Source organism: Saccoglossus kowalevskii, chromosome 1, assembly GCF_978046115.1.
Source record: "Saccoglossus kowalevskii chromosome 1, keSacKowa6.1, whole genome shotgun sequence".
In the NCBI taxonomy this organism is placed as follows: Eukaryota; Metazoa; Hemichordata; class Enteropneusta; family Harrimaniidae; genus Saccoglossus; species Saccoglossus kowalevskii.
This window is the reverse complement of record NC_140641.1, coordinates 17,532,171-17,548,498: the sequence shown is the minus strand read 5'-3', so window position 1 is coordinate 17,548,498 and position 16,328 is coordinate 17,532,171. Positions and strand designations below refer to the sequence as shown.

The following is a 16,328-nucleotide window of genomic DNA, read 5'->3' as shown; positions in this document are numbered from 1 at the left end:
GTACTTGGATGGCTCCCAAAATTTCTATTGTGTTTTGACAGCAATTTTGAAGTACAAAGACTAATGTTTCGTGGCATAGTGTTTTTAACTAACCGTTAAAGAGACAACTTAACACCCACTGTCCGTCAATTGCTGAGACGCAATGAGCAACAGTGGCCTTACTCAAGGTGTCAACAGGGGTGTCGAGTAGTGACCGTACGTACTTCTTGGCCAGTCCCATTTTGGTATACCTCTACAAAAACTCGCTACAATGAGTTGAATTCATAGAATTCTGATCTCTATTTCTCAATTGAGCAGCATGTCAAAGCGAAAGCTATACAGCCTGTTCGTACGCCATAAACTACACGGCGATCGACCATGTCAAACCAAGTTAAGGGTTGCACGTGGTTGAGCCCACTATTCGTGGGTGGGTAAAAAATGAAAAGTAAATTTGTTTTCAAAGTTGACCAAGAGGCGGGACTGAACAGAAAAACAAGCGAAAGTGTCCGACAATGATGACACCGATAAAGCTGTTTACGTTTCTTTAAGAACGGTCTGCCGGAACTCCACTATCTGGTCCCATCACCCAATGCAAAGCATACAACTCATATCTGTCTACCTGTCGGAACTTTTCCCGAAAAACTGAGAGAAATTATCTATGAAGGTGGTTATTTTGACGAACATGTTTATGATTGCGATGAAACTGGTTTATTTTGGAAGCTGTTACCGTCAAAGTCGCAAGCAACAGCAAGCGGCCCACATAATATCAGACACAAACAAAATAATCAACGCAATGTTTACAGCAAACATAAGCATGATTTTATTCGAATACTGCCTGACACATGTGATGATACATCAATTAACTAAACCGAGGGTTTATATGTGCTTTTTATATGTTTATCAATGCACGACCTCCCTCTTTCACGACGTCCCTCGGTAAGTCGCGGCCCTCGATAAGTCGCGGTTTTTGCTTGGATCCCAACACCCGCGACTTAGCGAGGGGCCACTGTAGTATCAAAGCAATCGGACTTACAGTTTTTAACAAGAAGTCGAAAATATCACTTTTTACCAAAAATTACAAAAATATTCACCAAAATAAATTAATTAGAGAATTGAAGATATCATCACAAAATGAACAAATCTGAGAGAGTTCCACATGTAGTACCTATATATGTAATATCAAAGCAATTGAACTATTGATTTTTAACAAGAAGTCGAAAATATCACTTTTTACCAAAAATTACAAAAATATTCACCAAAATTAGAGAATTGAAGATATCATTACAAAATGAACAAATCTGAGAGAGGTCGACGTGTAGTACCTATATATGTAATATCAAAGCAATCGGACTTGCGGTTTTCAACAAGAAGTCGAAAATATCACTTTTTACTAAAAATGACAAAAATATTCACCAAAATTAGAGAATTAAAGACATCATTACAAAATGAACAAATCTGAGAGAGGTCCACATGTAGTACCTATATATGTAATATCAAAGCAATTGCACTTGCGGTTTTCAACAAGAAGTCGAAAATATCACTTTTTACTAAAAATGACAAAAATATTCACCAAAATTAGAGAATTGAAGACATCATCATGAAATGAACAAATTTGAGAGAGGTCTACCCAAGTTACATATACACCAAGTATCAAAGCATTCAGGCTTCTAGTTTTCAAGAAGAAGTCGAAAAAGTAAAACATTGACACGGACGACGACGGACAATCACTCATATGATAAGCTTCGCTCGACAAAGTCGACAGCGGAGCTAAAAAAGATTAATATCATACCTCTCCCAATAATTCCACTTTGAGGTCTTTCACATTGATTGTTCCATCCATCATCTCTTCTTTTTCTAAAAGCAGCATGAATAGACGACCCGCCATATCACCGAGTAGGTACCGAGAACCGTTGGAATCAACGCGACCATGACATACAATGGTACTTTGCTGAAGGTATAACAATGACATATTTAGAACAAAACAAGCATGATCTGCTGGTTTATCTTATGTAATAATATCACTCACAATTATACCAGAGCAATAGTAGCACTCCCTTTTACATCATAGGCAGGGCAATAGTAGATCTCCCATTAACATCATAGGTAGGGCAATATATCACTCACCTTTATACCATACTAAGGTAGTGCAAAAGTCACCTTCATAAAACAGGCAGGGCAAGAGTATCATTTACTTGTATCATAAGCAGGGCAATAGTATCATTTACTTGTATCATAAGCAGGGCAATAGTATCATTTACTTGTATTATAAGCAGGGCAATAGTATCATTTACTTGTATCATAAGCAGGGTAATAGCATCATTTACTTGTATCATAAGCAGGGCAATAGTATCATTTACTTGTATCATAAGCAGGGCAATAGCATCATGTACTTGTATCATAAGCAGGGCAATAGCATCATGTACTTGTATCATAAGCAGGGCAATAGTATCAATTACTTGTACCCGAAGCAGGGCAATAGTATCATTTACTTGTATCATAAGCAGGGCAATAGTATCATTTACTTGTATCATAAGCAGGGCAATAGTATCATTTACTTGTATCATAAGCAGGGCAATAGTATCATTTACTTGTATCATAAGCAGGGCAATAATATCATTTACTTGTATCATAAGCAGGGCAATAGTATCATTTACTTGTATCATAAGCAGGGCAATAGTATCATTTACTTGTATCATAAGCAGGGCAATAGTATCATTTACTTGTATCATAAGCAGGGCAATAGTATCATTTACTTGTATCATAAGCAGGGCAAGAGTATCATTTACTTGTATCATAAGCAGGGCAAGAGTATCATTTACTTGTATCATAAGCAGGGCAATAGTATCATTTACTTGTATCATAAGCAGGGCAATAGTATCATTTACTTGTATCATAAGCAGGGCAATAGTATCATTTACTTGTATCATAAGCAGGGCAATAGTATCATTTACTTGTATCATAAGCAGGGCAATAGTATCATTTACTTGTATCATAAGCAGGGCAATAGTATCATTTACTTGTATCATAAGCAGGGCAATAGTATCATTTACTTGTATCATAAGCAGGGCAATAGTATCATGTAATTGTATCATAAGCAGGGCAATAGTATCCAGGGTTCTCCACGGTTTGAAAATTAAACAGGGCGCGCAGGGTTCTCCACGGTTTGAAAATTAAACAGGGCGCGCCAATGTGAAGTGGGCGTGGCACATTTGTAACGTGCATCATTGGCAAGGATGTTGAAAAATGGAAACCAAAAAATCTATTAATCTACATAGTATTACATATGCATAATATATATTTATTATTACAAAATGAATAGGAATTTTGAAGAGCTATTAAGTAAACGTACGTACAATCATGGAACTATAAACCCCTTAGTTCCATGGTACAATCAGCTGATTTTAGCTGCACGATTCCTCAAGCGGCGACATCAGTTGTTTACAAGTAATGATCGCGTCCAGAAAAAAACGTAACAAGTTTGTTAATTTATTTTCCCAAATAGATACATACATGCTTTATTTAATTATTAGCAAAAATTTATATTTATGATTTATATTTATTTGGACGAAGCAAAATAAAATATATGTCGCACAAACGTTCGTAATTGGTTCATTAAAAAACTTGCATGAATGGCACCAAAAAGCAAGGTGATCAAACGAAATAAAATGTACACAATAGAAGATTTTCGATCTGCAGTTAACAGTTACTATCAAAAATAATAGAATTAGGTATAAAAAAACAAAATACATATTTAAAAGAATAATTTTCATTCGAATCGAAAGTTTGTTGATGTCTGCTTCGTTGAAAACAGCTATGACCCGGAAACAGTTTATTTTACTGTGTGCACCCTGATACTATGTAACGATGCTTTTGATTGGCCAAAGCCACGCATTGACGCGAAAAACAACCAATCAGAATATTTGTTCCAAAAGAACACAAGTAAATTTATTTCTTCCACTTATGATGAGAGTTGAAAGCATGGCCGTTTTACCGGGGTTTTTAAATCGTGATTTAAAGAAAATTCAACTTTAAATAGTGACATTTAAATGTAAACATTTACATGTTCAAGCAAGCATTCGTGTGGACTTCTTGGTGATCAGCAATGTCTGTGATGGTACGTCGGCTGCGCTGGTCGTTTACCGATCATGCAAGTGCATAGCTGCCCGGTTGCTGCCTTTGTTCCACTCGGCGGTGACGATTTTGCCGCTACCTAGTCACAGCGTGAACTTGGTTTTCACCATAGACCTTATGTTTAACGAATGGTTTTACCGATAACGATTTTATATATTTGACGTCACCCTGGCAGTAAAAATATGGGTACGGTAATGCACTTTTCTGGGCCACATGTTCATTTTTAATCGTGTTGAAAAAACTTGTAACTTTTTGTTTGGTGGTGTTATCACATCACGGTGACCTGCTACGATAACAAACCGGAATTTTCACAGTTGCACCCTAAAACAATGAACCAGTTACCCTGAGCACGATGAATCATCTTCGGAAGACAATGAGTGTTGGCCTGTTTTGTAAACAAATCTTTGTATGGGACCATGCAGGGCGCACAGGAAATATAACAGGGCGCTGACAATTTAAACAGGGCGCCAATTTCAGATAACAGGGCGCGGCGCCCTGTAAAAACTCCTCGTGGAGAACCCTGGCGCGCCAATGTGAAGTGGGCGTGGCACATTTGTAACGTGCATCATTGGCAAGGATGTTGAAAAATAGAAACCAAAAAATCTATTAATCTACATATTATTACATATGCATAATATATATTTATTATTACAAAATGAATAGGAATTTTGAAGAGCTATTATTAAGTAAACGTCAGCACGTACAATCAGCTGATTTTAGCTGCACGATTCCTCAAGCGGCGACATCAGTTGTTTACAAGTAATGATCGCGTCCAGAAAAAAACGTAACAAGTTTGTTAATTTATTTTCCCAAATAGATACATACATGCTTTATTTAATTATTAGCAAAAATTTATATTGATGATTTATATTTATTTGGACGAAGCAAAATAAAATATATGTCGCACAAACGTTCGCAATTGGTTCATTAAAAAACTTGCATGAATGGCACCAAAAACCAAGGTGATCAAACGAAATAAAATATACACAATAGAAGATTTTCGATCTGCAGTTAACAGTTACTATCAAAAATAATAGAATTAGGTATAAAAAAAACAAAATACATATTTAAAAGAATAATTTTCATTCGAATCGAAAGTTTGTTGATGTCTGCTTCGTTGAAAACATCTATGACCCGGAAACAGTTCATTTTACTGTGTGCACCCTGATACTATGCAACGATGCTTTTGATTGGCCAAAGCCACGCATTGACGCGAAAAACAACCAATCAGAATATTTGTTCCAAAAGAACACAAGTAAATTTATTTCTTCCACTTATGATGCGAGTTGAAAGCATGGCCGTTTTACCGGGGTTTTTAAATCGTGATTTAAAGAAAATTCAACTTTAAATAGTGACATTTAAATGTAAACATTTACATGTTCAAGCAAGCATTCGTGTGGACTTCTTGGTGATCAGCAATGTCTGTGATGGTACGTCGGCTGCGCTGGTCGTTTACCGATCATGCAAGTGCATAGCTGCCCAGTTGCTGCCTTTGTTCCACTCGGCGGTGACGATGTTGTCGCTACCTAGTCACGGCGTGAACTTGGGTTTAACCATAGACCTTATGTTTAACGAATGGTTTTACCGATAACAATTTTATATATTTGACGTCACCCTGGCAGTAAAAATATGGGCACGGTAATACACTTTTCTGGGCCACATGTTCATTTTTAATCGTGTTGAAACAACTTGTAACTTTTTGTTTGGTGGTGTTATCACCTCACGGTGACCTGCTACGATAACAAACCGGAATTTTCACAGTTGCACCTTAAAACAATGAACCAGTTACCCTGAGCACGATGAATCATCTTCGGAAGACAATGAGTGTTGGCCTGTTTTGTAAACAATTCTTTGTATGGGACCATGCAGGGCGCACAGGAAATATAACAGGGCGCTGACAATTTAAACAGGGCGCCAATTTCAGATAACAGGGCGCGGCGCCCTGTAAAAACCCCTTGTGGAGAACCCTGGTATCATGTAATTGTATCATAAGCAGGGCAATAGTATCATTTACTTGTATCATAAGCAGGGCAATAGTATCATTTACTTGTATCATAAGCAGGGCAATAGTATCATTTACTTGTATCATAAGCAGGGCAATAGTATCATTTACTTGTATCATAAGCAGGGCAATAGCATCATGTAATTGTATCATAAGAAGAGCAATAGTATCACCCTATTTATATCACTGGCCAGACAAGGTATCACTCACCTTTATCATAGGAGGGGCAATAGCAACATAGTTATCCCCTTTATGGTATGTAATAGATTCTTGTCCAATAATTAGAACTCCACCAAATGGCTGTGGAACCGAAATCACCATACTGGCTTCAGTTTCCACATTGTCTTGCTTCCAAGGACCCTTAGTGAATTCTTTATCCCTCAAGGCAATCTCATATGTCTTAAGATGTCTTCCCTGTGGATCCTACAATGGTAGCACAAAATGTTACTCAAAAAAAATTCAGCACAACAACAATTATACCTGTTGTGAAGTGTGAAAGGACCTTTATCCGTCAATCATTCTCACTCATTTACCAAATCACTCAACTGCATATAAAAAAATTTCTGCTTACAACTATCAAAGGACATTATAAATATAACATGATCTAAATCTTACTTTAAGTCTACTTTCCTTTGAGTTCAGTGCTAAGCTTCTTTGTTAAACAGCAAATAAACATCTTTACGAGGAAAACTTTTAGGATAATTTACGTTATTACTGCCGAGTCAAAAAAAGCACACTAAGTGAACCAAAACCCATGCTTTAGAGACCTACCTATGTAGAATTTGATTTGCTAGTACTTAATCTATTAAGTTAATCTATTAATTACACCTGTTTAGTTCCTTGATTTAGCTCTCAAGCTAACTTGAGCTACTGACAACAGACATTCCATACATGCACAGAATGGCGAAAACGCACACACATTTCATACTCATTAAAAAGTTGTAAGCAGAAATTTTCATATGCAAATGACCGACCAACTCTATCTCTCATGATACAAAAGAATAATTATTGTATACTAAATTATAAGACTAATTTACCCAATGGATATAATCATTCACAAAAGCGCATATGCAAATATAGTATACGTCTTACGATAATAAAACCGCAAATATGACATGAAAATTTACCTGGTGTACAAATGCAACAGTTGGCACCATACATCCATGGAGAAATCTGACATCGATAACATGAAGCTCTTCAAGTCTGAAATAAATGATAATAATATAATAATACAATGATAATAAATATTATTAATATGTATTATTAATAAATATTATTAATATGTATTATTAATAAATATTAATAGCTACAGCATGAAAATCCTTTCTAAAACTATTACATTGTATGCGTTAAAAATACAAAATGAACTTCCAATCAAACAATGGCTCGAATGCTCTCAGAATAAATATGGGCCACCACAAAATATTTTACCATAATTAATAAAAGTTACTGGGGTACTAAATAAACAGAATTGTCGTCAAGTCATTGTCAATGACACGTCCCCGTTCCGTTCATATTTGAGTGACATATACATTCAAAGCAGATCATGACCGAAATCTCAGACCACTTTCAGTGGTCTGATCCGAAATGCACCTGCATATGTACAACACATATGCATGCATGCATGACTGAAATCCGGTTCCGGAATTGTGAAAATACATCATTTTGATGCATTTTCGGCCTTAAAATGGCCATCATTCAGAGGATCATGTAACAAATGTACATATCTATTTGTAACATGATGTACCATGTGTGTGTGAAGTTTGAACTTGATCAATCCAGACATGTCTCGGCTACAGATCCAGAACTAAATTCTTTAAAACAAAATGGCCGCCAGTCGGTCATTTCAAACTTGATCCCCCCAAAAAAATTACGTGCATCAAGGTCCTATTATGTTTAATGTATGTACCAAATTTGAACAAAATCCATCCATGCATAACTGAGATCAGGGTCCGATATTGTGAAAATGTGCGATTTCAATGCATTTTCGGCCTTAAAGTTGCCGCCATTTGGCTATCGTTAATGAGATCATGAAACAAATGCACATACATATTTGTGACATGATGAACCTTGTGTGTGTGAAGTTTGAACTCGATCAATCCAGGCACGTCTCAGATACGGATCCAGAACTGAATTCTTTAAAACAAAATGGCCGCCAGTCGGCCATTTCAAACCCGATCCAAAAAAAAAAAATGACGTGCATCAAGCTCCTATTATGTTTAATGTATGTACCAAATTTGAACAAAATCCATTCATGCATAACTGAGATCCGGGTCCGGAATGGTGAAAATGTGCGATTTCAATGCATTTTCGGCCTTAAAATGGCCGCTATTCGGGTATCGTTAATCGGATCATGAAAAAAATGCATGTGCATATGTCCCATATAATATGTGATGTATGAGTGAAGTTTGAACTTAATCGGTCCATGCATGTTCGAGATACAGGTGATCACGGACGCATGCATGGATGCACACAGGGCAAAACATAAGTCCCAGTTTTCGGACTACGTCCGAACGGGGACTAAAAACTACATTCTATTGTACTATAGTATTAACCGTTCTCGCCAAAATTTGTCTGCACTTTTTTCTTATGTCCTTCAATTTTTCTGGAAATGAACCCTAACTTTGGAGCCAACAGACAAAATTTAAATCAATTTTCAGTTTTTACTCAAAAAATTTTGCTATTTTTGCCCCACTCTTTTGAAGGAAATTGCAGACTATAAACAGGACTATTTTGTGAATTTGTAATGAACAAGCAGCCTCTTGGCTGAGATAGCTCCGATGTTAGCATTGCACATTTCAATTAAAGAACAGAAGATATCATTAGAAAATGAACAATATGCATAGTACCGTAAAATCTGTATTAGAAGCCGCATCCCTAATAGAAGTCGCACCCATTCTTTTTAAACAATTGGGAACCAAAAAAATCATCATTTCTCATATGTGTAGATGCTCTAATAGAAGCCGCACACCCTCTATTGGATTGTACCATTTTAATAGAAGCCGCGGATTCTAATACAGATTTTACAGTATCAATGCAATGGGACTTGCTGTTTTCAACAAGAATTCAAAAATATCATTTTTCACCACAAATGATTGTGGTTTTTAACAAGAAAATATCACTTTTCACCAAAAATGACAAAAATAATCACCAAAATTAGAGAATTAATTCTATCATTACAAAATGAACAAATCTGAGAGGTCCACATGTAGTACCTATATGTGTTACATCAAAGCAATTGGATTTGCGGTTTTTAACAAGAAGTCGGAAATATCACTTTTTACCAAAAATGACAAAAATATTCACCAAAATTAGAGAATTAAAGATATCATTACAAAATGAACAAATCTGAGAGAGGTCCATATGTAGTACCTATATATGTTATATCAAAGTAATTGGACTTGCTGTTTTTAACAAGAAGTTGAAAATATCACTTTTTACCAAATATGACAAAAATATTCACCCAAATTAGAGAATTAAAGATATCATTACAAAATGAACAAATCTGAGAGAGGTCCACATGTAGTACCTATATATGTTATATCAAAGCAATTGGACTTGCTGTTTTTAACAAGAAGTCAAAAATATCAACTTTTTACCAAAAATGACGAAAATATTCACCAAAATTAGAGAATTGAAGATATGATCATGAAATGAACAAATCTGAGAGAGGTCTACCCAAGGTACATATACACCAAGTATCAAAGCATTCAGGCTTGTAGTTTTCAAGAAGAAGTCGAAAAAGTAAAACATTGACACCGACGACGACGGACAATCACTCATATGATAAGCTCCGCTCGACAAAGTCGACAGTGGAGCTATAAAAGGGAACTGGTGGTGAAAAGGTTAATTGGTGGTCTGCTGTTCTCTGGTTGTCTGTACCACACAGCACACTACACACAAAATTTAATAAAATTCAATATGGCTGTAAAAACACATCTCGTGGTTATGACCAGTATTTCATTATCACAAATAAACTTGAACTATGAACTAAGCACAATGCATATTTTGATTTTGTGAAATTTTTACATTTACTAGCTCTACTGTACTAGGTTAAAGAAATGACAGAATCACATTCTTTGTTTTCAGTACAATTTCATTACTATGAACAGACACATGGTGGTCAAATTATAAATATCCATTTTCAGACTATCGGGCGTGTGTCTATAAAAATGAAACAAAATCACCACTAGTACCTCTGAATGTTCAGTTGCCTCAATGCAATTTGAACAGTTGGATATAAAATTCAGTCCGCCCTTGCCAGAAATAAGAATCTGTGAAACAACAAAATACTAGTAATAACCATTTACCTGATATTAAATGCTTTGAGTTCCTTGTTGTCCCTTTCTAATGGTATGACTTTAAACAAACCATCGTATAAACGTAGACCAATCACACGGCATTCTGGGTCGATGATACCAATGATTCCAGTTTCTGAAGGACGACCAATACGATCCTAGTACATAACAAAAATATAGATATCACATTAGTGTCATAATGAATGCCCAAACATTTCAGTGACCTACGCATGGTATTTCCATTGGCCAAGCATGGTATTTCATTGGCCAAGCATGGTATTTCCATTGGCCAAGCATGGTATTTCATTGGCCAAGCATCGTATTTCATTGGTTAAGCATGGTATTTCCATTGGCCAAGCATGGTATTTCATTGGCCAAGCATGGTATTTCATTGGCCAAGCATGGTATTTCTATTGGCCAAGCATGGTATTTCATTGGCCAAGCATGGTATTTCCATTGGCCAAGCATGGTATTTCCATTGGCCAAGCATGGTATTTCATTGGCCAAGCATGGTATTTCATTGGCCAAGCATGGTATTTCAATGGTGGCCAAGCATGGACTAATTTATAATGTCAGTGACTAACATGATTTGAGAAAATACATAAACAATTATATACCGGTAGTCATACATTCTACAGAGACTATGATATAGTAAAGTCAGTTTTGGTAAAAAATGCCTGAAAAGCTGAAAAAGCCAAAAAAGGTATGCTATGCCCCCCCCCCCCAGAAAGTTTCTTTAAAAAGAAGGAACCTAAAAAAAACTTTCACAGATAACAATGTAATACATAACACATGCCTTTCCAATACGGATCACAGCAAATGCAAATACGGTTTATAGTTAAACAAAAAAACTTACCTGAACACTGCCATGAGCTCTTGTAATAATCTCCACTTTGTCAGCAGTTTGTTTATATTCTAATATACTCGCATTGTAACGGGAGGTGAGGATAAACAATAGATCTTTATTTTCACCCTGTAAAACAATACAAATTGTAATAGACGTACAAAAAAAAAAACAATCGAAAAGAAACTACCATGAACGAAAAGTTGGACATTTGGAAACTTACAGGCGGTCTAAATAATTCCATGACAGCAATTCTACCGTACATTCCAATCTCCTTGATCGGCCTCAGCCCTTCAGGTGTGACAACATAAATTTCTAGTCGAGTGTTTTTGGCAATAATTAAGTTCAAATCGCCTGAAGAGGTGAAATTACCTGAAAATTGTAACAAAGACGAATAATTAGTACAATACAATACAATATTGGTACATTGTACAACCATACCCGATATCACTAACTCATAGAATTGGTCGAGTGCCGACATAGGTAAATTTACTGCAATTATGATTATGAATCAAACGTTAATTACACATAATAAAAACTCCCATCAATGGCTGAGCAGCTCATCATTTTCAACTTGAAATCCAAATCTCTCAACTGTCTTAGATAGTACTTCTAGCTGCTTTCGCCTGTACCCACCCACACTCATTCACTCCACTATTTTTAAAAACTTGTTTAAATATGCCGCTGATTTCTTCCGGGGCTGCATGCCTGACGATGTTCTTTTGACCCTTGCCCGTTGCTTGATAGGTTATGTATGCGCAAATATAATTACATCATGTCTGACAGTAATTCAGGAATCAGGAACTGCTATTCAATAGCAGTGGACAGAACTGGCAGTTTCTGAATGTTTGCATTTGCATGTGTAGCTTAGTTCTTGCGATGTACTAAACTCAGTGAAACTTTCCAGACTCATGGAAGTGTCCACATTTTAATGGCCATAACACAAAATTCAGACTCATAAAACTGTCTACGAGACAGCATTTTTTTAGCCCATTTCACGACAAATTAACATCGTAATTTGTGTTTCAGCTTGATGGAAAGTGTTGATAGATGACATTTTCAAGTGCCACAATAGTTTTTCATAAAAATAGATTTAAACGTTTCTTCATATTTGGTTATGAACTAACAGCTTATTTATTATCAAATGTAAATGAAAACCTTTTTTTGTGAAAAGTACAATGTAGTATGTCTTACAGAAACTGACAAAAAGAAGGAATTTCATCAATAGTGAATGATAACTTGATAAAATGGCATATAATGATAAAATGGCATATCCCACAAATATATTCAAGACCCTTATATGTGAAAATTGCAAATGAAATCGTCTTTCGTCGTCCATCACTTAGCCAAGTTATGTAAATGTACAGCAGCATGTTACCCACAGCTGGAGCTTGAAAATAAACTGAAATTACACACCAAAGGCATTGCCACAAGAAATCAAAATTAACGATAAATAAATAATGTGATATAATAACGTTGCGTAATCTGAGATTTGTTTGAAAAATGTATTTTTTCTTCGTTTTTCTCCTGTCTCGACTTTAATGGGAAGTACATGTATCAAGATTAATGAATAAACAATTCATGAGTTCTAAAACGACGACAGATTGATTAATTATTGTGCATACATGACACTCGTAAATAATTCAACCATACCTTCTGAACACAGACAATGTTGACACATTTCGATACAGCTTTTCAGTAAAAAATAAAAATTGTAAAAAATTACCAATGCTAAATATGCATAATATTTTTTCAAACTGCAAATATGCAAATGTAAATGTACATGTGGCTGGCAGCATAAGGATAAATCATAGTTCACATCTTAGGATAAATCAAAATTCACATCTAAGGTAGTTTATTGTTGGACTTGTCCAAACAAGGATTTATCTATACATGTAAGACAAGGGTAATACATGTTAATTCACAATGTTACTAATTTAAAACGTGGAAGGTACAAACGGAAGGAGCCACAACGCCTCTTAAGTGGCCACTTAAGCTTCTTAACAGGCTTATTTTTTTTTGTTTCAACCCAAGTAAAGCCTGATGAGGACATTGTCTAGCTCATCTCTGATGTCGGTGATAGTTTGCGATTGTTTACACAAGTAGCGAGTTAGCGTAAATATGATACAACCACGCCGATTTTTCAATGTGACCATAAAATATATACGCATTCTGAAACTACGGTCATTACACATGCGCACTGGGTTTGTTTAGATGTGAAGGGACAAAACAGATGAATGTTTGACTTCACAGATTTCACATGTTTTAAATTATTAGCAACTGTAACAAGAACAAGATTTCGAGTGTCTACAACAAAAATTCCTAAGGACTCCTAAAAAAATTTATCACAGAGAAAGTGTTTAGGCATGCCCTTCTTTTGATACTATCTTTTCTGGTGGTGTTCGCCGATGTCCGGTGGTCAAAAATGTTGATAGTTTTGGGCGTCAAACCCACGCACTGACAATGGTACCACTGAATAATGCAATCGTTATTGTCACAAGCAATCATTGATTACGTTCATCAGTTCAATAGTTCATCAGTTCTTCTTCAATCGATGTTATATCTCTCAATTTTTCATTAAAGTTCACCAAGATCACCGGAAACAGCATTCAAACTAGACGCCATTTTCAGTATTGTACATGCTTAGTTCGTCTATCGCTTCCGAACATGCTCCGAATATTACCGAATGCTCGAGATTAGCGTAACCCATTGTACAAAGGTGCTAAGAGCTAACGAGAACCAATGTTTGTGAACAAACATTGACAAACGATCATAGGGTAAAGCTAAAACAATAGCGTGAGGGCTCCTTCCATTAGTACCTTCCATGTTTAAAATAAAGTATATTCTCACAATGAGATTGTTGACACTTTAGCTAAATTAAGATTCGTTGAAATTGCATGTAGCTATTTAAACATGTTTTACAGTATTCCATGGACCTCAGAATGAGAGTGACAGGAAACAGGCGTATCATTGAAAGGATTTCGGGTCATCCAGTGTACAACACAAGCTGTTATCGCTATGAACAAAATAGTTTTTGAGAAAATGAAACAGCTACTGCTTAAATTAATTAAATTCTTTACCCAAATCGAATCAAGAAGAATTTTATTTTGGCAAAATCAGTTTTCAAAAGTCAGTATTCAAAAATATTTGAACTGTCTGAATATCACCAGAGACTGGAAATGATTGCATTTTGTTTTGGGTTGTTATATTTTACATCAATCATTAACCTACATTAGCATACAGTTTATCTATTTGTTAAGTTATAGCAAGAACTTGTGCATTTTGGATATTTTCAATTCATATAACAATGAAATAAATTGAAAGGCAATTGCATTGTGATCATCCATTTATATTCAATGTGTCTGAGTTCCCCACTAAATAGTCTCCTGATAAGGTTGGTTTGACACAACTTGTTCTAATTGCGTAGCAAACCAGTCAGCAACTTAGCTGGCAATGTTGCTGTTTTAGTGTACAGAACAATATGGTGGTGACATTAAAGTCTCATGATAGTACATGTACAATCTCATGATAATAAGTACTTTGTGAGATCTCATTCTGTGCACATCAATCAAACATATATCTGACTAATAGCTGACTGATGATTATAAAATACTGTGAGCAGTTGAAAATAATCAAAAGCGTAAACAGAAATGAACAATAATATTGCAACATTCAAAAACACGATCCAAGATGAACACTTATTGGTTCTTCACACACACAAGCTACTGTAAAAGGATTAATTATTCACTGGATTGTATTTCCGCTTATTTTGCTGACTGGAAAATGCGCTAAATTAAAACCCAGTGATTATGTAAAATTTAGCATAGAACATTATCTAAATAATAAAACCGTGAATTTAAAACCCACTGAATATGCCTGAAATGGTAAATCAGCGAAATTTAACACTGACCCTAACCCAGTGAAAATTTTACATTTTACAGTAATTTGCATTAGATTTGATTTAAATTTTTTTGCAATCATTTCAGTTTCTTTGACTTCACCTAATCAAATCATCACATAATACACACTTACATAACCCCATCTTACAAATTCTCAGTTCAAAATCACCGGAACTCACCACATTTAATTTTGTGATCTAGTTGATGTACAACATTTTTTAAATGTAATTCATTTTTGTTGAGGTATGGTACTATGGACAAGTTGTTGTCAGTTTTCATAATGCAACATTGTTGGGACTATACGAAAGAAGTTGTAAATTACCCATACTATCTTGTTTACAGTCACTTCAACCATCCGGGGGAGAAGTTGATGGGGTTATTGTTAGATTGTTAAGGACTGTCCCAGGGAAGTTACTCGTACGAATCACGTTTGCACCGGCAGTAAATCACGAAACGATGGACTTTAATTCAAACCTGTAATGATACCCAATCACTGAACCAGACACTATTTCGACCACTGATGACGTAAGAAAAAACATGACCCATAAAATACATGAAAACAGCGCCACGACGAACGCCAGTAACTTGATTGTCCATTATATGATGGATGTCAACCCGTGGCAATCCATCGTGTATTCATTACACGTGAATTCGTAAACGAGAATGTCTAGTCTGCACGCAACAAATATCAGTGGCCATTCAGCCCCAATGTTTACAAAGGTTAACATCACGAATTCTAAGCTTTCATTTAAAATTTACACTTACCAGTGACGCAAGCATTCACTGCGGTCGGCTTGTGTGCCGTGACAATATAGTTGTGGGCCATTGCGAGATTAACTGGCTCTGTACAGTTACCTGCCTAGACAGTTCACTTTTTCGAGAAGTAACGCCACAAAATGGATGCCTGATTGTGAAGGAAGGCTATCGGACGTAACACGCATGCGCGTGACGGTGGCGGGAAAAAGTCATGCTTTCAAGTGATAACAACTCTGCAGCCACGTTTGAAAACAAATCACTAAGGGATGTACCATAAGCATCTCTGGCAGGACGATGGCTGTTTTGTGCAAATTTTTTGTTTCCATGAATTTGCTGTAATTTTTTCCCAGCATATTTTCTGTCCAAATTATTTTTAGTTTGAACAACCACAGTGACCGACTTCCGGTATAAAGATCTGG

At 35.9% G+C, this 16,328-nt stretch overlaps 1 protein-coding gene across 1 annotated transcript in view; it reads right to left on the bottom strand.

Annotated features, from left to right (window-relative positions):
- LOC100370988 (DNA damage-binding protein 1-like) overlaps window positions 1–16,093 on the bottom strand; it is a 30,750-nt gene extending 14,657 nt beyond the window's left edge. Inside the window, exons 1-7 of the mRNA XM_085499734.1 lie at window positions 15,919–16,093; window positions 11,478–11,626; window positions 11,267–11,383; window positions 10,423–10,568; window positions 7,240–7,315; window positions 6,323–6,535; window positions 1,769–1,927 (exon numbers count right to left, since the gene is read on the bottom strand). Of these exons, the coding sequence (XP_085355860.1) occupies window positions 1,769–1,927; window positions 6,323–6,535; window positions 7,240–7,315; window positions 10,423–10,568; window positions 11,267–11,383; window positions 11,478–11,626; window positions 15,919–15,979 (921 nt within the window). The 5' untranslated portion in view covers window positions 15,980–16,093. The remainder of the gene's footprint in view (window positions 1–1,768; window positions 1,928–6,322; window positions 6,536–7,239; window positions 7,316–10,422; window positions 10,569–11,266; window positions 11,384–11,477; window positions 11,627–15,918) is intronic.
- Window positions 16,094–16,328: the final 235 nt, after the last annotated feature.